Genomic DNA, 26,656 nt, shown 5'->3' on the forward strand with positions numbered 1-26,656 from the left:
TCAGAGATTGGGGACAGCGGGAATGAATGGGGACACCGGGGACAGCGGGGATGGGGACAGCGGGGACGGCGGGGACAGCGGTCAGGGATTGGGGACAGCGGGGACAGAGGGGATGGGGACAGTGGGGACAGCAGGGACAGCGGGGACAGGGATGGGGACACCGGGAATGAATGGGGACAGTGGGGACAGCGGGGATGAATGGATGGGGACACCGGGGACAGCGGGGACAGCGGGGACGGCGGTCAGGGATGGGGACACCGGGGACAGCGGGGATGGGGACAGTGGGGACAGCGGGGACAGCGGTCAGGGACTGGGGACACTGGGAATGAATGGGGACAGCGGGGACAGCGGGGATGAATGGATGGGGACACTGGGGACACCGGGAATGGGGACAGCGGGGACAGCGGTCAGGGATGGGGACACCGGGGACACCGGGAATGGGGACAGCGGGGACAGTGGGGACAGCGGTCAGGGATTGGGGACAGGGAATGGGGACAGGTATGGGGACACCGGGAATGGGGACAGGGATTGGGGACAGGGATTGGGGACAGCGGGGACAGCGCTCAGGGATTGGGGACAGCGGGGACAGGGATGGGGACACTGGGAATGGGGACAGCGGGGCCAGCGGGGATGAATGGATGGGGACACCGGGGACACCGGGAATGGGGTCAGCGGGGACAGCGATCAGGGACTGGGGACATTGGGGACAGGGATGGGGACGGGGATTGGGGACAGTGGGGACAGCGGGGATGAATGAATGGGGACACCGGGAATGGGGACAGCGGGGACAGCGGGGACAGCGGGGACAGCAGTCAGGGATGGGGACATTGGGGACACTGGGAATGAATGGGGACAGTGGGAATGGGGACAGGGACTGGGGACGGCGGGGACAGCAGTCAGGAATGCGGACAGGGATTGGGGACAAGGGTCAGGATTGGGGACAGTGGGGACAAACAGGGTCAGGGTTGGGGACAGGGATTGGGGACACTGGCATCCAGGTGTGTCCCCAGGTGTATCCCTAGGTGTCCCAGGTGTGTCCTCAGGTGTCCCCAGGTGTCCCCAGGTGTCCCCAGGTGTATCCCTAGGTGTCCCAGGTGTGTCCCCAGCTGTCCCCAGCTGTCCCCAGGTATCTCAGGTGTGTCCCCAGCTGTCCCCAGGTGTGTCCCCAGGTGTCCCCAGGTGTCCCCAGGTGTCCCCAGGTGTCCCAGGTGTCCCAGGTGTCCCCAGGTGTGTCCCCAGCTGTCCCCAGGTGTGTCCCCAGGTGTCCCCAGCTATCCCCAGGTGTCCCCAGGTGTCCCCAGCTGTCCCCAGGTGTCCCCAGGTGTCCCCAGGTGTGTCCCCAGGTGTGTCCCCAGGTGTCCCCAGCTGTCCCCAGGTGTCCCCAGGTGTCCCAGCCCCACCTCTCTCGATGCTCTCGAACTCTTTCTCCTCCCCCGTCATCCGCGGGATCCTCGTGCAGGGGTGGGGGGAGCTCGTGGCCACCGCGTACACCTGGGGGGAGGGGCAGCTCTCAGACCCCCCCGGGACCCCCCAAACCCCCCCGGGACCCCCCAAACCCCCCCCGGGACCCCCCAAACCCCCCAAACACCCCCAGGACCCCCCAAACACCCCCAGGACCCCCAAACCCCCCTGGGACCCCCCAAACCCCCCCCGGGACCCCCCAACCCCCTGGGACCTCGCTAACCCCCCTGGGACCCCCCCAAACCCCCCCCAGGACCTCCCAAACCCCCCTGGGACCCCCCAAATCCCCCAGGACCCCCCAAACCCCCCGGGACCCCCCCAAACCCCCCCGGGACCCCCCAAACCCCCCTGGGACCCCCCAATCCTCTGGGACCCTCCTGCGAGCCCCCCAAATCCCCCTGGGACCCCCCAAACCCCCCAGGAACCTTCCTGGGACCCCCCAGGACCCCCCCCAGATCCTCTGGAACCCCCCTGGGACCCCCCAAATCCCCCGGGACCCCCCCAGGACCCCCCAAATCCCCCTGGGACCCCCCAAATCCCCCAGGAACCTTCCTGGGATCCCCCAAACCCCCAGGGATCCCCCAGGACCCTCCAGGACCCCCCAAATCCTCTGGGACCCCCCCCAAATCTGCTGGGAACCCCCCCCAGGACCCTCCAGGACCCCCCAAATCCCTGGGATCCCCATCCAGGACTCCCCCAAATCCTCTCGGACCCCCCTGGGACCCCCCAAATCCTCTGGGACCCTCCAGGACCCCCCAAATCCCCCAGGAACCTTCCTGGGACCCCCCAGGACCCCCCCCAGATCCTCTGGGACCCCCCCAGGACCCCCCAAATCCTCTGGGACCCCCATCCAGGACTCCCCCAAATCCTCTGGGACCCTCCAGGACCCCCCCAAATCCCCCAGGAACCTTCCTGGGACCCCCCAGGACCCCCCCCAGATCCCCCGGGACCCCCCCAGGACCCCCCAAATCCCCCGGGACCCCTCCAGGACCCCCCAAATCCCCCAGGAACCTTCCTGGGACCCCCCAGGACCCCCCTGGACTCCCCCAAATCCCCCGGGACCCCTCCAGGACCCCCCAAATCCCCCAGGAACCTTCCTGGGACCCCCCAGGACCCCCCTGGACTCCCCCAAATCCCCCGGGACCCCTCCAGGACCCCCCAAATCCCCCAGGAACCTTCCTGGGGCCCCCCAGGACCCCCCCCAGATCCTCTGGGACCCCCCCAGGACCCCCCAAATCCTCTGGGACCCCCATCCAGGACTCCCCCAAATCCTCTGGGACCCTCCAGGACCCCCCCAAATCCCCCAGGAACCTTCCTGGGACCCCCCAGGACCCCCCCCAGATCCCCCGGGACCCCCCCAGGACCCCCCAAATCCTCTGGGACCCCCCAAATCCCCCAGGAACCTTCCTGGGACCCCCCCAGGACCCCCCAAATCCTCTGGGACCCCCATCCAGGACTCCCCCAAATCCCCCTGGGACCCCCCAAATCCCCCAGGAACCTTCCTGGGACCCCCCAGGACCCCCCAAATCCTCTGGGACCCTCCTGGGACCCCCAAATCCCCCTGGGACCCCCCAAATCCCCCAGGAACCTTCCTGGGTCCCCCCAGGACCCCCCCCCAGATCCTCTGGGACCCCCCCAGGGATCCCCCCCAAATCCTCTGGGACCCTCCTGGGACCCCGTCAAATCCCCCAGGAACCTTCCTGGGACCCCCCAGGACCCCCCAAATCCTCTGGGACTCTCCTGGGACCCCCAAATCCCCCTGGGACCCCCCAAATCCCCCAGGAAACTTCCTGGGACCCCCCAGGACCCCCCCCAGATCCTCTGGGACCCCCCCAGGACCCCCCAAATCCCCCGGGAGCCTCAGGTCCCACCCAGGGCCCCCCCTGAGGAGGAGGAGGAGGAAGAAAAAGGGGAAAAAAAGGAGAAAAAAGGAGGAGAAAGGGGAAAAAGGGAAAAAAAAGGGGAAAAAGGGGAAAAAAGGGGAAAAGGGGGAAAAAGGGGAAAAGGGGGAAAAAGGGGAGAAAAAAGGGAAAAATGGGGAAAAAATAGGAAAAAAGGGGGAAAAAAATGGGGGAAAAGGGAAGAAAAAATGGGAGGAAAAAGAGGGAAAATGGGGGAAAAAGGGGAAAAAAAGGGGGAAAAGGGAAAAAAAAGGGGAAAAAATGGGAGAAAAAAATGGGGGAAAAAAGAAGAAAAAATGGGAGGAAAAAGAGGAAAAATGGGGGAAAAAGAGGAAAAAGCAAGAAAAAAGGGAAAAATGGGGGAAAAAATGGGAAAAAATGGGAAAAAATGGGGGAAAAAATGGGGGAAAAAATGGAGAAAGGAGGGAAAAAGGGAGAAAAAAGGGAAAAATGAGGAAAAAATGGGAAAAATCGGGGAAAAAAATGGGAAAAAGGGAAGAAAAAATGGGAGGAAAAAGAGAAAAAGGGGAAATGGGAGAAAAAAAGGAAAAATGAGGAAAATGGGAAAAAATGGGAAAAAAATGGGAGAAAAAAGTGGGAAAAGGGGGAAAAAAGGGAGAAAAAAGGGAAAAAATGGGGAAAATGGGAGAAATGGGGAGAAATGGGAAAAAATGAGAAAAATGGGGGAAAAAAGGGAAAAAATGGGAAAAATGGGGAAAAAATGGGAAAAAAAGGGGGAAAGGGGGGAAAAAGGGAGAAAAAAGGGAAAAATGGGGAAAAAATGGGGGAAATGGGGGAAAAAAATGGGAAAAAAGGAAGAAAAAATGGGAGAAAAAGAAGGGGAAAAGAGAAAAAAAAGAAAAATGGGGAAATCGGAAAAAATGGGAAAAAAAAGTGGGAAAAGGGGGAAAAAGGGAGAAAAAAGGGAAAAAATGGGAAAAAGGGAGAAAAAAGGGAAAAATGGGGAAAAAAGGAGAGAAAATGGGGAAAAAAATGGGGGAAAATATGGGAAAAAATGGAAAAAATGGGGAAAAATGGTAAAAACGAGGAAAAAATGAGAAAAATGGGAAAAAAAGGGGGAAAAAGGGAGAAAAAAAGGAAAAATGGGGAAAAAAGGAGAGAAAATGGGGAAAAAAAATGGGGAAAAAAATGGGGAAAAAAAATGGGGGAAAATATGGGAAAAAATGGAAAAAATGGGGAAAAATGGTAAAAAAGAGGAAAAAATGGGAAAAATGGGGAAAAAAAGGGGAAAAGGGGGGAAAAGGGAGAAAAAAGGGAAAAATGGGGGAAAATGGGAGAAAATTGAGAAAAAAAAATGGGGGGAAAAATGGGAAAAAATGGTAAAAATGGGGAAAAATGGTAAAAAAGAGGAAAAAATGGGAAAAATGGGGAAAAAAAGGGGAAAAGGGGGGAAAAGGGAGAAAAAAGGGAAAAATGGGGGAAAATGGGAAAAAAGAAGAAAAAAAAGGGGAGAAAAAAGAGGAAAAAATGGGAAAAATGAGAGAATAAATGGGAGAAAAAAGGGAAAAAGGGGGAAAAAAAAGGAAAAATGGGGAAGAAAGGGGAGAAAAAAGGGGGAGGGAAGGGAAGGAGGAAGAGGAAGGAGGAGGAGGAGGAGGAGGAAGCTGAGCTCACCTTGGACTCCACGTGGTAGGCGACGTAGTGAGCGGTGCAGCGCAGGGGGATCTTCCGCACCGGCCAGGGCGCGTCGTACGACAGGTACGGGGGCAGCACGCTGATCCTCAGCTCCCCCTGACCCCAAAAATTAATCCAAATTAACCCCAAATTATCCTGGAATTATCCCTCAATCATCCTGGAATTATCCTGGATTTATCCCGGAATTATCCCGGAATCATCCTGGAATTATCCCGGATTTATCCCCAGGCAGGTGAGGTGTGTGTGGGACAGGTACGGGGGCAGCACGCTGATCCTCAGCTCCCCCTGGGCCAAAATTAACCCAAATTAACCCAAATTAACTCAAATTAACCCAAAATCAACCCAAAATTATCCCAGAATAATCCTGGAATTATCCCAGAATTATCCTGGATTTATCCTGGATTTATCCTGGAATTATCCCGGATTTATCCCCAGGCAGGTGAGGTGTGTGTGGGACAGGTACGGGGGCAGCTGCTGATCCTCAGCTCCCCCTGGGCCGAAATTAACCCAAATTAACCCAAATTAACCCCAAATCAACCCAAAATCAACCCAAAATTATCCCAAAATCATCCTGGAATTATCCTGGAATTATCCTGGAATTATCCTGGATTTATCCCAGGCAGGTGTGGGACAGGTACGGGGGCAGCTGCTGATCCTCAGCTCCCCCTGGGCCAAAATATCCCAAAATCAACCCAAAATCAGCCCAAAATTATCCCAAAATTATCCCAAAATCAACCCAAAATTATCCCAGAATAATCCTGGAATTATCCCAGATTTATCCTGGAATTATCCTGGAATTATCCCGGATTTATCCTGGATTTATCCCGGATTTATCCCGGATTTATCCCGGATTTATCCCAGGCAGGTGAGGTGTGTGTGGGACAGGTATGGGGGCAGCTGCTGATCCTCAGCTCCCCCTGGGCCAAAAACAGACCAAAATCATCCCAAAATCAGCCCAAAATCAACCCAAAATTATCCCTGAATTATCCCAAAATTATCCCAAAATCATCCTGGAATTATCCTGGATTTATCCCAGGCAGGTGAGGTGTGTGTGGGACAGGTACGGGGGCAGCTGCTGATCCTCAGCTCCCCCTGGGCCAAAATATCCCAAAATCAACCCAAAATCAACCCAAAATTATCCCAAAATTATCCCAGAATTATCCTGGAATTATCCCAAAATCATCCCAAAATTATCCCAGAATTATCCCAGAATTATCCCGGATTTATCCTGGATTTATCCTGGATTTATCCCCAGGCAGGTGAGGTGTGTGTGGGACAGGTACGGGGGCAGCACGCTGATCCTCAGCTCCCCCTGACCCAAAATATCCCAAAATCAACCCAAAATCAGCCCAAAATCAACCCAAAATTATCCCAAAATTATCCCAAAATTATCCCAAAATCATCCCAAAATTATCCTGGATTTATCCTGGATTTATCCCGGATTTATCCCCAGGCAGGTGAGGTGTGTGTGGGACAGGTACGGGGGCAGCTGCTGATCCTCAGCTCCCCCTGGGCCAAAATTAACCCAAATTAACCCAAATTAACCCAAAATCAACCCAAAATTATCCCAAAATCATCCTGGAATTATCCTGGAATTATCCTGGATTTATCCTGGAATTATCCTGGAATTATCCCAGAATTATCCTGAATTTATCCTGGAATTATCCCGGATTTATCCTGGAATTATCCCAGAATTATCCTGGAATTATCCTGGAATTATCCTGGAATTATCCCTGAATCATCCTGGATTTATCCTGGATTTATCCCGGATTTATCCCGGATTTATCCCGGATTTATCCCCAGGCAGGTGAGGTGTGTGTGGGACAGGTACGGGGGCAGCTGCTGATCCTCAGCTCCCCCTGGGCCAAAATTAACCCAAATTAACCCAAATTAACCCCAAATCAACCCAAAATCAACCCAAAATTATCCCAAAATCATCCTGGAATTATCCTGGAATTATCCTGGAATTATCCTGGATTTATCCCAGGCAGGTGTGGGACAGATACGGGGGCAGCTGCTGATCCTCAGCTCCCCCTGGGCCAAAATATCCCAAAATCAACCCAAAATCATCCCAAAATTATCCCAAAATCAACCCAAAATCATCCTGGAATTATCCTGGATTTATCCTGGATTTATCCCGGATTTATCCCCAGGCAGGTGAGGTGTGTGTGGGACAGCCAGAATATCCCAAAATATCCCAAAATCAGCCCAAAATTATCCCAAAATCATCCTGGAATTTTCCCCAGATCATCCCCAAATCACCCCAAACAGCCCAAAATTACCTCAAAATTTCCCCAAAATTACCCCAAAAATGGGTCCTGGCTCCTCCAGGTGTGTCCAGGTGTGACAGTGACACCCCAGGTGTGACAGTGACCCCCCCAGGTGTCCCCAGGTGTACCCAGGTGTACCCCAGGTGTGCCCAGGTGTCCCCAGGTGTGTCCAGGTGTCCCCAGGTGTCCCCCAGGTGTGTCCAGGTGTGCCCTGGTGTCTTCAGGTGTCCCCTGGTGTGCCCAGGTGTCCCCAGGTGTGTCCAGGTGTCCCCAGGTGTGCCCAGGTGTACCCCAGGTGTGCCCAGGTGTCCCCAGGTGTGCCCAGGTGTCCCCAGGTGTGTCCCCAGGTGTCCCCAGGTGTCCCCAGGTGTACCCCAGGTGTCCCCAGGTGTACCCCAGGTGTGCCCAGGTGTACCCCAGGTGTGTCCAGGTGTCCCCAGCTGTCCCCAGGTGTAACCCAGGTGTACCCAGGTGTGCCCAGGTGTACCCCAGGTGTACCCAGGTGTACCCAGGTGTCCCCAGGTGTACCCAGGTGTGTCCAGATGTGCCCAGGTGTACCCCAGGTGTACCCAGGTGTGTCCAGGTGTCCCCAGCTGTCCCCAGGTGTGTCCAGGTGTGCTCACCTGCCGGTTGAAGTACAGGAAGCCCTTGGGGCAGTTGACGTTGTGGAAAGGTGCGAAGGACTCCACGGGGCCGTCGATGGCCATGGGGTGCAGGCGCAGAGCCCCGCGACCTGTGAGCAACAGCCAGTGCGGGGACGGGCCGCAGATGAACACCTGAACAGGTGAGAGACACCTGGTTACACCTGGGGACACCTGGGGGACACCTGGGGACACCTGGGGACACCTGGGGACACCCGGGAACGGGGCACTCAGAGCCCCGCGACCTGTGAGCAACAGCCAGTGCGGGGACGGGCCGCAGATGAACACCTGAACAGGTGAGACACAGGTGAGACACCTGGGGGACACCTGGGGACACCTGGGGACAGCTGGGGATGGGGACAGGGACACCCTGACACCGCCTGAGCAACAGCCAGTGCGGGGACGGGCCGCAGATGAACACCTGAACAGGTGAGAGACAGGTGAGACACCTGGGGGACACCTGGGGAACACCTGGTTACACCTGGGGGACACCTGGGGGACACCCAGGGATGGGGCACTCAGAGCCCCGCGACCTGTGAGCAACAGCCAGTGCGGGGACGGGCCGCAGATGAACACCTGAACAGGTGAGACAGGTGAGACACAGGTGAGAGACACCTGGGGGACACCTGGGGACACCTGGGGGACACCTGGGGACACCTGGGGACACCTGGGGAACACCTGGGGGACACCTGGGGGACACCTGGGGGACACCCAGGAACGGGGCACTCAGAGCCCCGCGACCTGTGAGCAACAGCCAGTGCGGGGACGGGCCGCAGATGAACACCTGAACAGGTGAGAGACACCTGGTTACACCTGGGGACACCTGGGGACACCTGGGGGACACCTGGGGATGGGGACAGGGACACCCTGACACCGCCTGAGCAACAGCCAGTGCGGGGACGGGCCGCAGATGAACACCTGAACAGGTGAGACACAGGTGAGACACCCGGGGGACACCTGGGGGACACCTGGGGACACCTGGGGACACCTGGGGACACCTGGGGGACACCTGGGGACACCCGGGGATGGGGCACTCAGAGCCCCGCGACCTGTGAGCAACAGCCAGTGCGGGGACGGGCCGCAGATGAACACCTGCACAGGTGAGACACAGGTGAGACACCCGGGGAACACCTGGGGGGAACCTGGTTACACCTGGGGACACCTGGGGACACCTGGGGATGGGGACAGGGACACCCTGACACCCCCTGAGAAACCCCCGGTGTGGGGAGGGGCTGTAGATGAACACCTGGACAGGTGAGGGACAGGTGAGAGACACCTGGGGACACCTGGGGACACCTGGGGACACCTGGGGATGGGGACAGGGACACCTGGTCACACCTGGGGACACCTGGACACACCTGGGGACACCCAGAATTGGGACGGGAACAACCGAGACCCCCTTGAGTGCCCCAAATTTGGGGTCCCCCCATGGATTTGGGGCCCCCCCAGGTGTTTCTGGGGCCCCCCCGGGTGCTTTTGGGTTCCATGGGTTATTCTTGGGGTCCCCCGCCTGTTTTTGGGGTCCCTCTGGGTGTTTTTGGGGTCCCTGGGTTATTTTTGGGGTCCCCTGGGTGTTTTTGGGGTCCCCCAGGTGTTTTTAGGTTCCCCCCGGGTGTTTTCGGGGTCCCCCCGGGTGTTTTTGGGATCCCTGGATTATTTTTAGGTTCCCCAGGATATTTTTGGGGTCCCCGGGTTATTTTTGGGGTCCCCCTGGCTGTTTTTGGGGTCCCCCCAGGATATTCTTGGTGCCCCCAGGTGTTTTTGGGGTCCCCCTGGGTGTTTTGGGGTCCCTGGGTTATTTTCGGGGTCCCCCCGGGTGTTTCTGGGGTCCCCCCAGGTGTTTTTGGGGTCCCCAGGCTGTTTTTGGGATCCCCGGCTGTTTTTGGTGCCCCCCAGGTGTTTTTGGGGTCCCCCCAGGTGTTTTAGGGGTCCCTGTGTGTTTCTGGGGTTCCTGGGTTATTTTCGGGGCCCCCCCGGGTGTTTTTGGGGTCCCCAGGATGTTTTTGGGGTCCCCCCGGGAGTTTTTGGGGTCCCCCCGGGTGTTTTTGGGGTCCCTGGGTTATTTTCGGGGCCCCCCCAGGAGTTTTTGGGGTCCCTGGGTTATTTTCGGGGCCCCCCCAGGAGTTTTTGGGGTCCCTGGGTTATTTTTGGGATCCCTGGGTTATTTTCGGGGCCCCCCCAGGATGTTTTTGGGGTCCCCCCGAATGTTTTTGGGGTCCCCCCGGGTGTTTTTGGGGTCCCTCACCCCCGAGTATCCGTAGATGTCGTGGAAGGGTCGGAACCGAGCCACGCGGCCCCGGGGTCCCCCAGGAGTTTTTGGGGTCCCTGGGTTATTTTCGAGCCCCCCCCGGGTGTTTTTGGTGTCCCCCCGGGGTATTTTGGGGTCCATGGGTTATTTTTGGGGTCCCCCCGGGTGTTTTTGGGTTCCCCAGGATGTTTTTGGGGTCCCCCCGGGTGTTTTTGGGGTCCCCCCGGGGTATTTTGGGGTCCCCAGGATGTTTTTGGGGTCCCCCCAGGAGTTTTTGGGGTCCCTGGGTTATTTTTGGGGTCCCTGGGTTATTTTCAGGCCCCCCCCAGGATGTTTTTGGGGTCCCCCCGGCTGTTTTTGGGGTCCCCCCGGGGTATTTTGGGGTCCCTGGGTTATTTTTGGGGTCCCCCCGGGTGTTTTTGGGGTCCCCCCGGCTGTTTTTGGGGTCCCCCCGGGGTATTTTGGGGTCCCTGGGTTATTTTTGGGGTCCCCCCGGGTGTTTTTGGGGTCCCCCCGGGTGTTTTTGGGGTCCCCCCAGGACAATTTTGGGGTCCCTCACCCCCGAGTATCCGTAGATGTCGTGGAAGGGTCGGAACCGAGCCACGCGGCCCCGGGGTCCCCCCGGCTGTTTTTGGGGTCCCTGGGTTATTTTCAGGCCCCCCCCGGATGTTTTTGGGGTCCCTGGGTTATTTTTGGGGTCCCTGGGTTATTTTCAGGCCCCCCCCAGGCTGTTTTTGGGGTCCCCCCGGGTGTTTTTGGGGTCCCCCTGGGTTATTTTTGGGGTCCCTGGGTTATTTTCAGGCCCCCCCCGGATGTTTTTGGGGTCCCTGGGTTATTTTTGGGGTCCCTGGGTTATTTTCAGGCCCCCCCCGGGTGTTTTTGGGGTCCCTGGGTCATTTTTGGGGTGCCCCCGGGTGTTTTTGGGGTCCCTCACCCCCGAGTATCCGTAGATGTCGTGGAAGGGTCGGAACCGAGCCACGCGGCCCCGGGGTCCCCCTGGGTGTTTCTGGGGTCCCCAGGACATTTTTGGGGTCCCCCCGGGTGTTTTTGGGGTCCCCCCGGGGTATTTTGGGGTCCCTGGGTGTTTTTGGGCCCCCCCAGGATGTTTTTGGGGTCCCTCACCCCCGAGTATCCGTAGATGTCGTGGAAGGGTCGGAACCGAGCCACGCGGCCCCGGGGTCCCTGGGTTATTTTTGGGTCCCTGGGTTATTTTCAGGCCCCCCCCGGGTGTTTTTGGGGTCCTTGGGTTATTTTCAGGCCCCCCCCGGGTGTTTTTGGGGTCCCTGGGTTATTTTTGGGGTCCCCCCAGGATGTTTTTGGGGTCCCTGGGTCATTTTTGGGCCACCCCTGGGTGTTTTTGGGGTCCCCCCGGCTGTTTTTGGGGTCCCCCCGGCTGTTTTTGGGGTCCCCCCGGGGTATTTTGGGGTCCCTGGGTGTTTTTGGGCCCCCCCAGGATGTTTTTGGGGTCCCCCCGGGTGTTTTTGGGGTCCCTCACCCCCGAGTATCCGTAGATGTCGTGGAAGGGTCGGAACCGAGCCACGCGGCCCCGGGGTCCCCCCGGCTCCTCGGGGGTCGCTCCCGGAGCCCCCCCGGGGGCCCCCCCCGGCCCTTCCGGCTTCTTCCGCGACGGCTTCGGCTTCTTCTCCCGGAAATTGATCCCGTGGGGCACCTGGGGGGGCGGGGCCCAGCTCAGGGGGGGTCCCGGGGGGGGTTTGGGGTGCGGGACCCCCCAAAATCCCCCCAGAATCCCCCGGAGCCCCCCCAAATCCCCCCCAGACCCAATCCCCCCCCTCACCTTGCGGAACCGAACCTTGAGGTTGCTCTGGCCCAGCTGGGAGTCGTGGGCAAAGGCCTCGTACAGGAGCAGCTCCTGCTCCACGTGCACCTGGAACCCCAAAATACATCTATGAACCCCAAAATCCATCCTGGGACCCCAAAATCCATCCTGGGACCCCAAACTCCTCGTACAGGCGGCAGCTCCTGCTCCCCTCCCGCTGTTCCCAACACCGTTCCCATCGAACCCCAGCATTCCCAACACCGTTCCCATGGATTCCCGCTGTTCCCAACACCGTTCCCATGGAACCCCAGCATTCCCAACACCGTTCCCATGGAAACCCCGGCATTCCCAACACCGTTCCCATGGATTCCCGCTGTTCCCAACACCGTTCCCATGGAACCCCCGGCATTCCCAACACCGTTCCCATGGAACCCCCGCTGTTCCCAACACCGTTCCCATGGAACCCCAGCATTCCCAACACCGTTCCCATGGAAACCCCAGCATTCCCAACACCGTTCCCATGGAACCCCCGCTGTTCCCAACACCGTTCCCATGGAACCCCAGCATTCCCAACACCGTTCCCATGGATTCCCGCTGTTCCCAACACCGTTCCCATGGATTCCCGCTATTCCCAACACCGTTCCCATGGATTCCCGCTGTTCCCAACACCGTTCCCATGGAACCCCCGGCATTCCCAACACCGTTCCCATGGAACCCCCGGCATTCCCAACACCGTTCCCATGGATTCCCGCTGTTCCCAACACCGTTCCCATGGATTCCCGTTGTTCCCAACACCGTTCCCATGGGTTCCCGCTGTTCCCAACACCGTTCCCATGGATTCCCGCTATTCCCAACACCGTTCCCATGGATTCCCGCTGTTCCCAACACCGTTCCCATGGAACCCCGGCATTCCCAACACCGTTCCCATGGAACCCCGGCATTCCCAACACCGTTCCCATGGATTCCCGCTGTTCCCAACACCGTTCCCAGGACGTTCCGGGTGTCTCACCAGCAGGAAGGGGCGGCTGTTGGCGCGGCCCAGCCCCACCAGCAGCAGTTCCCGCACAGGCGGCAGCTCCCGCTCCCCGCGCTCCTCCTTGCGCGGCTCGGCCGGGGGTTGTCCGAAGGAGGAGTCAACCAGCACGCGCTGTCCCACCGGAAAACTCTTCACCAGGAACACCAGGCGCCACTCCGGCAGCTGGTAGATCTGACAACAGCCGGAACGGGACAGCCGGGGTGAAACAACAGCCGGAACGGGACAGCCGGAGTGAAACAACAGCCGGAACGGGACAGCCACAGTGAAACAACAGCCGGAACGGGACAGACACAGTGAAACAACAGCCGGAACGGGACAGCCACAATGAAACAACAGCCGGAACGGGACAGCCGGGGTGAAACAACAGCCAGAACGGGACAGCCACAATGAAACAACAGCCGGAACGGGACAGCCGGGGTGAAACAGCCACAATGAAACAACAGCCGGAACGGGACAGCCAGGGTGAAACAACAGCCGGAACGGGACAGCCGGGGGGAAACAACAGCCAGAACGGGACAGCCAGGGTGAAACAACAGCCAGAACGGGACAGCCACAATGAAACAACAGCCGGAACGGGACAGCCGGGGTGAAACAGCCACAATGAAACAACAGCCGGAACGGGACAGCCGGGGTGAAACAGCCACAGTGAAACAACAGCCGGAATGGGACAGCCACAGTGAAACAACAGCCGGAACGGGACAGCCGGAGTGAAACAACAGCCGGAACGGGACAGCCAGGGTGAAACAACAGCCGGAACGGGACAGCCGGGGGGAAACAACAGCCGGAATGGAACAGCCAGAGTGAAACAACAGCCGGAACGGGACAGCCACAATGAAACAACAGCCGGAACGGGACAGCCAGAGTGAAACAACAGTCGAAACGGGACAGCCGGGGGGAAACAGCCACAATGAAACAACAACCGGAACGGGACAGCCACAGTGAAACAACAGCCGGAACGGGACAGCCGGAGTGAAATGAACCGAGTGAAAACAACAGCCGGAGTGAAACAACCACAATGAAACAACACCCGGAATGGAACAGCCACAATGAAACAACAGCCGGAACAGAACAGCCGGAGTGAAACAAAGGGAGTGACACAGCCGGGGAAACAACAGCCACAATAAAACAACAGCTGGAGTGAAACAGCCGGGGTGAAACAAACGGAGTGGAACAGCCAGGGAAACAACAGCCGGAGTGAAACAACCACAATGAAGCAACAGCCGGAACGGAACAGCCGGAGTGAAACAAACTGAGTGGAACAGCTGGGAAAACAACAGCCGCAAAAACAACAGGCAGAGTGAAACAGCCAGAGAGAAACAGCCGGGAAAGCAACAGCCAGAATGAGGGGGAGAACAGCAGGAATGAAACAGCCGGAATGAAACCGCTGGAGTGAAATAAACACAATGAAACAGCTGGAAAAACAACAGCCGGAATGAAACAGCCGGAATGACAGCAGGATCCCGGCTGGAGAACAGCGGGAACGCCAGGGGAAACAGCGGGAATGAGGCAGGAATCTGTCCCAGTCCGTCCCAGTCCGTCCCAGTCCCATCCCAGTCCATCCCAGTCCATCCCAGTATATCCCAGTCCCTCCCAGTCCATCCCAGTCCATCCCAGTCCCATCCCAGTCCCTCCCAGTCCCCCCCAGTCCGTCCCAGTGTGTCCCAGTATAACCCTGTCCCCCCCAGTCCATCCCAGTCCCCCCCAGTCCCTCCCAGTCCCCCCCGCTCCCCGGTACCTCCATGTTGCCGTTCTCCCGGGCCAGCACACACCAGTGCGATGGTTCCGGGCTCAGTGCGGTTGTTTCCCGCTCGGGGGGGCCCAGGCGCCGCGGCTCCTCCCGGGGGGGGGAACGGCCGGAGCCCCCCGAGTCCCCGTAGAGCATCTCCTCCTCATCGTCCACCGAGTCACTGCGGGGACACACCTGGGATACACCTGGGGACACCTGGGGACAGCTGGGGACACCTGGGGACACCTAGGGACAGCTGGGGACAGCTGGGGACACCTGAGATACACCTGGGGACACCTGGGGACACCTGGGGACAGCTGGGGTCACACCTGGGGTCACACCTGGGGTCACACCTGGTCACACCTGGGGTCACACCTGGGGTCACACCTGGGGTCACACCTGGGGGGTCACACCTGGGGTCACACCTGGGGTCACACCTGAGGTCACACCTGGTCACACCTGGGGGGTCACACCTGGGGTCACACCTGGGGTCACACCTGAGGTCACACCTGGTCACACCTGGGGGGTCACACCTGGGGTCACACCTGGTCACACCTGGGGGGTCACACCTGGGGTCACACCTGGGGGGGGTCACACCTGGGGTCACACCTGGGGTCACATCTGGGGTCACACCTGGGGTCACACCTGGGGGGTCACACCTGGGGTCACACCTGGGGTCACACCTGGGGTCACACCTGGGGGGTCACACCTGGGGGGTCACACCTGGGGTCACACCTGGGGTCACACCTGGGGGGTCACACCTGGGGGGTCACACCTGGGGTCACACCTGGGGTCACACCTGGGGGGTCACACCTGGGGTCACACCTGGGGTCACACCTGGGGGGTCACACCTGGGGGGTCACACCTGGGGGGTCACACCTGGGGTCACACCTGGGGGGTCACACCTGGGGTCACACCTGGGGTCACACCTGGGGGGTCACACCTGGGGGGTCACACCTGGGGTCACACCTGGGGGGTCACACCTGGGGTCACACCTGGGGTCACACCTGGGGGGTCACACCTGGGGTCACACCTGGGGTCACACCTGGGGTCACACCTGGGGTCACACCTGGGGGGTCACACCTGGGGTCACACCTGGGGTCACACCTGGGGTCACACCTGGGGGGGTCACACCTGGGGTCACACCTGGGGTCACACCTGGGGTCACACCCGCACCCACCTGAGGTCCTGGATGAGGGTCTCGGCCTCGGCGTGGGGGCGGGGCGGGGGCTCCTCGCGGGGGGCGCGGCTCTCGGTGGTGAACATTCCGGAAAGGTCCCGGTACAGGCACAGCGCCGTCACCCGCGATTGCTGGCAGGGACAGCGGGGACGTTGGGGACACCACCGGGGACATTGGGGACATCACTGGGGACATCACTGGGGACATTGGGGACAGCGGGGGGACATTGGGGACATCATTGGGGACGTTGGGGACAGCACCGGGGACATTGGGGACATCATTGGGGACGTTGGGGACATCATTGGGGACATTGGGGACATCATTGGGGACAGCATTGGGGACATTGGGGACAGCGGGGGGACATTGGGGACATCATTGGGGACGTTGGGGACAGCACTGGGGACATTGGGGACATCATTGGGGACGTTGGGGACATCATTGGGGACATTGGGGACATCATTGGGGACAGCATTGGGGACATTGGGGACAGCGGGGGGACATTGGGGACATCATTGGGGACGTTGGGGACAGCACTGGGGACATTGGGGACATCATTGGGGACGTTGGGGACATCATTGGGGACATTGGGGACATCATTGGGGACATCACTGGGGACATTGGGGACATTGGGGACATCACCGGGGACGTTGGGGACATCATTGGGGACATTGTTGGGGACAGAACGGGGACTTGGGGACATCACCGGGGACAGCGGGGACAGCACTGGCGGGATTGGGGACGTTGGGGACATCATTGGGGACATTGGAGACATCACTGGGGACATTGGGGACATTTGGGGATATAGGGGACATTGGGAACATCACTGGGGACAGCATTGGGGACATTGGAGACAGCATTGGGGACATCACTGGGGACATTGGAGACATCACTGGGGACATCATTGGGGACATTGGGGACACTGGGGACATCATTTGGGACATTGGGGACACTTAGGGACATAGGGGACATTGGGGACATCACTGGGGACATCATTAGGGACAGCAGGGGGACATTGGGGACATCATTGGGGACATCAGGGACATCATCAGGGACACTGGAGGGACATTGGGGACAATCACTGTCACGCTGGGACTGGGGACATTGGGGACAGTTCAGGACATTGGGGACATCGGGGGATTGAAAGTGTCACCTGAAACAGGGCCAGGAGGGGTTGGGGACACTCGGGGACACTTGGGGACACTCACGTGTGACACGGGTGGCCGCAGCAGCGCCAGGCAGGGTTGGGGATGGCTGGGGATGGTTGGGGACAGTTGGGGACACTGGTGACACGTGTGACACGGGTGGTGGCAGCAGCGCCAGGCGGGGTTGGGGAGGGTTGGGGAGGGTTGGGGACACTCGGGGATGGTTGGGGACACTGGTGACACTCACGTGTGACACGGGTGGCCGCAGCAGCGCCAGGCGGGGTTGGTTTGGGTTTGGATGGGGTTGGGGACATTTGGGGACACTCACGTGAGACACGGGTGGCCGCAGCAGCGCCAGGAGGGGTTGGGGATGGCTGGGGAGGGTTGGGGACACTCGGGGACACTGGTGACACTCACGTGTGACACGGGTGGCTGCAGCAGCGCCAGGCAGGGTTGGGGAGGGTTGGGGACACTCGGGGACACTGGTGACACTCACGTGTGACACGGGTGGCCGCAGCAGCGCCAGGAGGGGTCAGGGAGGGCTGAGGAGGGTTGGGGACACTCGGGGACACTTGGGGACACTCACGTGTGACACGGGTGGCCGCAGCAGCGCCAGGCGGGGTTGGTTTGGGTTTGGATGGGGTTGGGGACATTTGGGGACACTCACGTGAGACACGGGTGGCCGCAGCAGCGCCAGGAGGGGTCAGGGAGGGCTGGGGAGGGTTGGGGACACTCGGGGACACTGGTGACACTCACGTGTGACACGGGTGGCCGCAGCAGCGCCAGGAGGGGTCAGGGAGGGCTGGGGAGGGTTGGGGACACTCGGGGACACTGGTGACACTCACGTGTGACACGGGTGGCCGCAGCAGCGCCAGGCGCGGGGCGCGGCCGCCGTAGGTGTCCCCCTTGAGGCTGAAGGTGGCCAGGTGACCATCGGCGCTGAGCAGGACCCCGAAGGGATCGGCCACGGCGCAGTGCACGATGGGAGAGCCCAGATCCACGGGGACAAAGTGCAGCTGGGTCACTGTGGGGACACCGGGGACACCTGTGTGTCACCTGTGTGTGTCACACCTGTCACACCCCTGTGTCACACCCCTGTGTCACACCTGTCACACCCCTGTGTCACACCCCCTGTCCCAGTGCACGATGGGAGAGCCCAGATCCACCGGGACAAAGTGCAGCTGGGTCACTGTGGGGACAGGAATGTCACCTGTGTGTCACCTGTGTGTGTCACACCCCCTGTGTCACCTGTGTGTGTCACACCCCCTGTGTCACACCCCTGTGTCACCCCCCCTGTCCCAGTGCACGATGGGAGAGCCCAGATCCACGGGGACAAAGTGCAGCTGGGTCACTGTGGGGACAGGAATGTCACCTGTGTGTCACACCCCCTGTGTCACACCTGTCACACCCCTGTGTCACACCCCTGTGTCACACCCCCTGTGTCACACCTGTCACACCCCTGTGTCACACCCCTGTGTCACCCCCCCTGTCCCAGTGCACGATGGGAGAGCCCAGATCCACCGGGACAAAGTGCAGCTGGGTCACTGTGGGGACACCTGTGTCACCTGTGTGTCACCTGTGTCACACCTGTCACACCCCTGTGTCACACCTGTCACACCCCTGTGTCACACCCCTGTGTCACATCCCCTGTGTCACCCCCCCTGTGTCACACCCCCTGTGTCACCCCCCCTGTGTCACACCCCCTGTGTCACCCCCCCTGTCCCAGTGCACGATGGGAGAGCCCAGATCCACGGGGACAAAGTGCAGCTGGGTCACTGTGGGGACACCTGTGTCACCTGTGTGTCACCTGTGTCACACCTGTCACACCCCTGTGTCACACCTGTCACACCCCTGTGTCACACCCCCTGTGTCACACCCCCTGTCCCAGTGCACGATGGGAGAGCCCAGATCCACGGGGACAAAGTGCAGCTGGGTCACTGTGGGGACACCTGTGTCACCTGTGTGTCACCTGTGTCACACCTGTCACACCCCCTGTGTCACACCTGTCACACCCCCTGTGTCACACCCCCTGTGTCACACCCCCTGTCCCAGTGCACGATGGGAGAGCCCAGATCCACGGGGACAAAGTGCAGCTGGGTCACTGTGGGGACAGGAATGTCACCTGTGTGTCACCTGTGTGTCACCTGTGTGTGTCACACCCCCTGGGTCACACCTGTCACACCCCTGTGTCACACCCCCTGTGTCACACCCCCTGTGTCACACCCCTGTGTCACACCCCCTGTGTCACCCCCCCTGTCCCAGTGCACGATGGGAGAGCCCAGATCCACGGGGACAAAGTGCAGCTGGGTCACTGTGGGGACACCAGGGACACCTGTGTGTCACCTGGGTGTCACCTGTGTCACCTGGGTGTCACCTGTGTGTGTGTCACACCCCCTGTGTCACACCCCTGTGTCACACCTGTCACACCCCCTGTGTCACACCCCTGTGTCACACCCCCTGTGTCACCCCCTGTGTCACCTGTGTGTGTCACACCCCCTGTGTCACACCCCCTGTGTCACCCCCCCTGTCCCAGTGCACGATGAGAGAGCCCAGATCCACGGGGACAAAGTGCAGCTGGGTCACTGTGGGGACACCTGTGTCACCTGTGTGTCACCTGTGTCACACCTGTCACACTCCTGTGTCACACCTGTCACACCCCCTGTGTCACACCCCCTGTGTCACACCCCCTGGGTCACACCTGTCACACCCCTGTGTCACACCCCCTGTGTCACACCCCCTGTGTCACACCCCTGTGTCACACCCCTGTGTCACCCCCCCTGTCCCAGTGCACGATGGGAGAGCCCAGATCCACCGGGACAAAGTGCAGCTGGGTCACTGTGGGGACAGGAATGTCACCTGTGTGTCACCTGTGTGTGTCACACCCCCTGTGTCACCTGTGTGTCACCTGTGTCTGTCACCTGTGTCACCTGTGTGTCACCTGTGTGTGTCACCTGTGTCACCTGTGTCACCTGTGTGTGTCACACCCCTGTGTCACACCCCTGTGTCACACCCCTGTGTCACCCCCCCTGTCCCAGTGCACGATGAGAGAGCCCAGATCCACCGGGACAAAGTGCAGCTGGGTCACTGTGGGGACACCTGTGTCACCTGTGTGTCACCTGTGTCACACCTGTCACACCCCTGTGTCACACCTGTCACACCCCTGTGTCACACCCCCTGTGTCACACCCCCTGTGTCACACCCCCTGTGTCACACCCCTGTGTCACACCCCCTGTGTCACACCCCCTGTGTCACACCCCTGTGTCACACCCCTTGTGTCACCCCCTGTGTCACACCTGTCACACCTGTCACACCCCTTGTGTCACACCCCCTGTGTCACACCCCCTGTGTCATACCCCCTGTGTCACACCTGTCACACCCCTGTGTCACACCCCCTGTGTCACACCCCCTGTGTCATACCCCCTGTGTCACACCCCTGTGTCACACCCCCTGTGTCACACCCCCTGTGTCACACCTGTCACACCCCTGTGTCACACCCCTGTGTCACACCCGTGTCACACCCCTTGTGTCACCCCCTGTGTCACACCTGTCACACCCCTGTGTCACACCCCCTGTGTCACACCCCCTGTGTCATACCCCCTGTGTCACACCCCTGTGTCACACCCCCTGTGTCACACCCCCTGTGTCACACCTGTCACACCCCTGTGTCACACCCCTGTGTCACACCCCCTGTGTCACACCCCTGTGTCACACCCCCTGTGTCACACCTGTCACACCCCTGTGTCACACCCCCTGTGTCACCCCCCCTGTCCCAGTGCACGATGGGAGAGCCCAGATCCACCGGGACAAAGTGCAGCTGGGTCACTGTGGGGACACCTGTGTCACCTGTGTGTCACCTGGGTGTGTCACACCCCCTCTGTCACACCTGGGTCACCTGTGTGCATCACCTGTGTCACCCTGTGTCACACCCCTGGCACACCTGGGGACACATGGGACACACTTGGGGACCTCTGGGCCCCCAGGTGAGCCCTAGATGTCACCACAGGTGTCCCCAGGTGTGTCCCCAGCTGTCCCCAGGTGTCCTCAGCTGTCCCCAGGTGTGTCCCAGGTGTTCCCAGGTGTCCCCAGGTGTCCCCAGGTGTGTCCCCAGGTGTTCCCAGGTGTCCCCAGGTGTCCCCAGGTGTCCCCAGGTGTGTCCCCAGGTGTCCCCAGGTGTGTCCCCAGGTGTCCCCAGCTGTCCCCAGGTGTCCCCAGGTGTCACTCACCGCCCTGCAGCAGCCGCAGCCCCAGAGGTGACACCTGCACGATGAAGTGACCCTGGCCCAGGTGTGTGTAGGTGTCTCCAGGTGTCCCCAGGTGTCCCCAGGTGTATCCCCAGGTGTTCCCAGGTGTCCCCAGGTGTGTCCCCAGCTGTCCCCAGGTGTGTGTAGGTGTCCCCAGGTGTGCCCAGGTGTGTGTAGGTGTCTCCAGGTGTCCCTAGGTGTGTCCCCAGGTGTGTCCCCAGGTGTCCCCAGGTGTGTACCCAGGTGTCCCCAGGTGTCCCCAGCTGTCCCCAGGTGTCCCCAGGTGTCACTCACCGCCCTGCAGCAGCCGCAGCCCCAGAGGTGACACCTGCACGATGAAGTTTCCCTGGCCCAGGTGTGTGTAGGTGTCCCCAGGTGTCCCTAGGTGTGTCCCCAGGTGTGCCCAGGTGTGTGTAGGTGTCCCCAGGTGTCCCCAGGTATCCCCAGGTGTGTCCCCAGGTGTGCCCAGGTGTGTGTAGGTGTCCCCAGGTGTGTCCCCAGGTGTCCCCAGGTGTCACTCACCGCCCTGCAGCAGCCGCAGCCCCAGAGGTGACACCTGCACGATGAAGTTTCCCTGGCCCAGGTGTGTGTAGGTGTCCCCAGGTGTCCCTAGGTGTGTCCCCAGGTGTGCCCAGGTGTGTGTAGGTGTTCCCAGGTGTCCCCAGGTGTCCCCAGGTGTCACTCACCGCCCTGCAGCAGCCGCAGCCCCAGAGGTGACACCTGCACGATGAAGTTTCCCTGGCCCAGGTTCCCAGCGAACACCGTCGGGCCCTGGGTGGCGAAACCGCTCGTGTCCAGCTCCAGGATCTCCTGTCCCGTCTGCAGGATCTGTGGGGACATTGGGGACATTGGGGACATCACTGGGGACATTGGGGACATCACTGAAACCGCTCGTGTCCAGCTCCAGGATCTCCTGTCCCGTCTGCAGGATCTGTGAGGACATTGGGGACATTGGGGACATTGGGGACACCATGGGGACACCACTGAAACCGCTCGTGTCCAGCTCCAGGATCTCCTGTCCCGTCTGCAGGATCTGTGGGGACATTGGGGACACCATGGGGACATTGGGGACATCACTGAAACCGCTCGTGTCCAGCTCCAGGATCTCCTGTCCCGTCTGCAGGATCTGTGGGGACATTGGGGACACCATGGGGACATTGGGGACACCATGGGGACACCACTGAAACCGCTCGTGTCCAGCTCCAGGATCTGTGGGGACATTGGGGACACCATGGGGACATTGGGGACACCATGGGGACACCACTGAAACCGCTCGTGTCCAGCTCCAGGATCTGTGGGGACATTGGTGACATCATGGGGACATTGGTGACATCACTGGTGACATTGGTGACATCACTGGGGACACTGGGGACATTGGTGACATCACTGGGGACACTGGGGACATCACTGGGGACACTGGGGACATCAAGGTGACATTGGTGACATCACTGGGGTCACTGGGGACACTGGGGACATTGGTGACATCACTGGGGACACTGGGGACATTGGGGACACCATGGGGACACCGGGGACACTGGGGACATTGGTGACATCATGGGGACATTGGGGACATTGGTGACATCATGGGGACACTGGGGACACTGGGGACATTGGGGACATCATGGGGACACTGGGGACACTGGGGACATCACTGGGGACACTGGGGACATTGGAGACATCACTGGGGACACTGGGGACATCATGGGGACACCATGGGGGACATTGGGGACACCATGGGGACACTGGGGACACTGGTGACACCATGGGGACACTGGGGACATTGGGGACATCATGGGGACATTGGGGACACTGGGGACACTGGTGACATCATGGGGACACTGGGGACACTGGGGACATGTACGGAAAAGCACAGAACGAGGGATTCAGCGAGGAAGGGCGAGAGCAGAAATTGTGTCTTTGGGTGAGCGAGAGACGAGCAGTCCGGATCTGGCACCGCGCTCATGCGCGACGCGGTGAAAAGCTGTTCCGCCCGCGCCACAAGGACACAACCCTGCTCCAGCAACAACCACCGGCGCTGGATACGCCGAAGCAGCTCCGAGGAATCGCAGATACCGTGCGCGGTGTTCAGGGTTAGGTGTTCTCTGCTGTTGTTGTTGTTGTTGTTGTTGTAGCTGCTGATCCAGCTCAGCCACCGGCCCAGGATCTCAGCTCGTCCCTGCTGAGATCTCAGCTCATCCCTGGTGATCCACCTCAGCTCATCCCTGATGTTCCACCTCAGCTCATCCCTGGTGATCCATCTCAGCTCATCCCTGCTGAGATCTCAGCTCATCCCTGGTGATCCATCTCAGCTCATCCCTGATGTTCCACCTCATCCACCAGCTCCAGATCTCAGCTCATCCCTGGTGATCCATCTCATCCACCAGCTCCAGATCTCAGCTCGTCCCTGGTGAGATCTCAGCTCATCCCTGGTGAGATCTCAGCTCGTCCCTGATGTTCCACCTCAGCTCCTCCCTGCTGATCCATCTCAGCTCATCCACCAGCTCAGGATCTCAGCTCGTCCCTGGTGATCCAGCTCAGCTCCTCCCTGATGTTCCACCTCATCCACCAGCTCCAGATCTCAGCTCATCCCTGGTGATCCATCTCAGTTCATCCACCAGCTCCAGATCTCAGCTCCTCCCTGCTGTTCCACCTCAGCTCATCCCTGGTGATCCATCTCAGCTCATCCCTGCTGAGATCTCAGCTCATCCCTGCTGTTCCACCTCAGCTCGTCCCTGCAGTTCCACCTCATCCACCGGCCCAGGATCTCAGCTCATCCCTGCTGATCCATCTCATCCACCAGCTGCAGATCTCAGCTCATCCCTGCTGTCCCACCTCAGCTCATCCCTGCTGAGATCCCAGCTCCTCCCTGCAGTCCCATCTCAGCTCCTCCCTGCAGTTCCACCTCAGCTCATCCCAGCTGTCCCAGCTCAGCTCCTCCCTGATGTTCCACCTCAGCTCCTCCCAGCTGATCCATCTCATCCACCGGCTCCAGATCTCAGCTCCTCCCAGCTGTCCCACCTCAGCTCCTCCCAGCTGTCCCACCTCAGCTCCTCCCAGCTGTTCCACCTCAGCTCATCCCAGCTGTTCCACCTCAGCTCCTCCCTGCTGTCCCAGCTCAGCTCATCCCCGATATTCCATCTCAGCTCATCCCAGCTGATCCATCTCATCCACCAGCTCAGGATCTCAGCTCATCCCTGGTGATCCACCTCAGCTCCTCCCAGCTGTTCCACCTCAGCTCGTCCCTGCTGAGATCTCAGCTCCTCCCTGATGTTCCACCTCAGCTCATCCCTGATGTTCCATCTCAGCTCATCCACCAGCTCCAGATCTCAGCCCGTCCCTGCTGTCCCAGCTCAGCTCCTCCCTGCTGTCCCAGCTCAGCTCATCCCTGCTGTCCCATCTCAGCTGGTCCCTGCTGTCCCAGCCGACCGTTCCTCGCAGCCCCGCAGGAGCCCCGGCACTGCCCGAGGCTTTGTGAAACCTCTCCTCTCCCCCATCCCGTGTCAGAAATCTGTCCCGGGGTCCCGGGGTCCCGCGGTCCCGGGCTCTGTGTTCTTGCTAACGCTGTAGTTATTGCTGTTTGTTTGCCCGGTTATAAACATTATTAAAGAACTGTTATTGCTGTCCCCAGATCTCTGCCCGAGACCCCCTTGATTTCAGGATTATCCTAATTCAGAGGGAGGGGATCCGCGTTTTCATCCCGAGGGGGGCTCCTGCCCTCCCTGCCAGACACACCTGTCCCCCAACACCGAGACACCCGGCCCCATACAGGCAACAATCACACTTATGGCAACACCCACGCAAAACCTCCGGGGCAAAACACAGAAGGATTCCAAGAGCTGTTGGAGTCAGATCCAGGGTGTGCCCTCGTTTGTGATGTTTTGTTGTAGGATCCAAAGAAACTCTGAATCTCACGACGTGAAATTCACAATCGTGCTTTCACGGTGACGGAAAACGAACGTTGAAGTTGGGAAAAGTGTGAGTGTGTAGATTGAAAAGTTTGTTAAATCACGGGGTGAAAGAGTTTAGAGAACAGGAGACGGGATGGAGGATTTAGGGTGTTGTCTCCTGTTGTTGTTGTTGCTGTTCCGCTCCGAGGGGTTTTTGGGCGGTTGTAAGTGATTGGGTAGAAAACACCGCGAAGGGAGCTCTGACTGTAGTTCTTAAGGGGGTGTTTACAAGTTGAATTCACTTTTTAACAGTCAGAACCGCTGTCAGGTTTTGGAAATGACCGATAATCACTCAGGAGGAAAAACTCCCATCAGCCACCAGCAGCTTCAACTTCCTCAAAGCCCCAAACTGTCTCAGAGGTAAAGCTACCCCGTGACAGTCACCAAGAAAAACAATCGAGCTGGTGATTGTTAATCGGGTAAATGAACATAAAACACCCTGAAAAGGATCTTTTTCAGCTGTTTCCCTTTTCTATCACAGCGCACGCAGCTCCCTGCAACGCTGGGAAGGAAAGGATGAACAAGCGAGAGAAAACAGCCGCCCTCGCGTCAACCGAAAAGGGAAAACACAACCCACAGGTTCCTGAAGAGACAGAGAAACCAGCTGTCCCCAGGTGTCCCCAGGTGTCCCCAGGTGTGTGTCAGGTGTGTGTCAGGTGTCCCCAGGTGTCCCCAGGTGTGTCCCCAGGTGTGTGTCAGGTGTCCCCAGGTGTGTGTCAGGTGTCCCCAGGTGTGTCCCCAGGTGTGTCCCCAGGTGTGTGTCAGGTGTCCCCAGCTGTCTCCAGGTGTCCCCAGGTGTCCCCAGGTGTGTCTCAGGTGTGTCTCAGGTGTCCCCAGGTGTCCCCAGGTGTGTCTCAGGTGTGTCTCAGGTGTCCCCAGCTGTCCCCAGGTGTCCCCAGGTGTGTCCCCAGGTGTGTCCCCAGGTGTGTGTCAGGTGTCCCCAGGTGTGTGTCAGGTGTCCCCAGGTGTCCCCAGGTGTGTCCCCAGGTGTGTGTCAGGTGTCCCCAGGTGTGTGTCAGGTGTCCCCAGGTGTCCCCAGGTGTCCCCCAGGTGTCCCCAGGTGTGTCCCCAGGTGTCACTCACCATGGTGGAGTCCTCCCGGCTCAGGATCAGGAACCCGTGTCGTTCCCCGTCCTCCTCGGAACTTTCCGGAGCCGTCGCCGCCGCCTCGGGCTCTGCGCTGGTCCCTGGGGCCACCTCGGGCTGTGGGGACAGGGACAGGGACAGTGTGGGGACAGGGACAGGGACAGTGTGGGGACAGGGACAGCGTGGGGACAGGGACAGTGTGGGGATGGGGACAGGGACAGTGTGGGGACAGGGACAGGGACAGCGTGGGGACAGGGACAGTGTGGGGACAGGGACAGTGTGGGGACAGGGACAGGGACAGGGACAGCGTGGGGACAGGGACAGTGTGGGGACAGGGACAGTGT

At 59.7% G+C, this 26,656-nt stretch overlaps 1 protein-coding gene across 2 annotated transcripts in view; it reads right to left on the reverse strand.

Annotated features, from left to right (window-relative positions):
* Window positions 1–26,656, reverse strand: part of CPSF1 (cleavage and polyadenylation specific factor 1) — a 99,863-nt gene that overhangs the window by 21,630 nt on the left and 51,577 nt on the right. Inside the window, exons 18-29 of one of the 2 annotated variants that reach the window (XM_086875625.1) lie at window positions 26,310–26,429; window positions 21,966–22,107; window positions 17,884–18,062; window positions 15,897–16,027; window positions 14,726–14,897; window positions 12,964–13,161; window positions 11,973–12,062; window positions 11,673–11,846; window positions 8,979–9,021; window positions 7,912–8,021; window positions 4,998–5,114; window positions 1,401–1,491 (exon numbers count right to left, since the gene is read on the reverse strand). In XM_086875625.1, coding sequence (XP_086731751.1) covers window positions 1,401–1,491; window positions 4,998–5,114; window positions 7,912–8,021; window positions 8,979–9,021; window positions 11,673–11,846; window positions 11,973–12,062; window positions 12,964–13,161; window positions 14,726–14,897; window positions 15,897–16,027; window positions 17,884–18,062; window positions 21,966–22,107; window positions 26,310–26,429 — 1,567 coding nt within the window. Of the gene's footprint in view, window positions 1–1,400; window positions 1,492–4,997; window positions 5,115–7,911; window positions 8,065–8,978; window positions 9,022–11,672; window positions 11,847–11,972; window positions 12,063–12,963; window positions 13,162–14,725; window positions 14,898–15,896; window positions 16,028–17,883; window positions 18,063–21,965; window positions 22,108–26,309; window positions 26,430–26,656 lie in introns of both variants that reach the window. The other variant, XM_086875621.1, reaches the window with a different exon arrangement.

The sequence above is a fragment of the Cyanistes caeruleus genome, chromosome 1 (genome assembly GCF_971803275.1).
Source record: "Cyanistes caeruleus chromosome 1, bCyaCae1.hap1.1, whole genome shotgun sequence".
Taxonomy (NCBI): Eukaryota; Metazoa; Chordata; class Aves; order Passeriformes; family Paridae; genus Cyanistes; species Cyanistes caeruleus.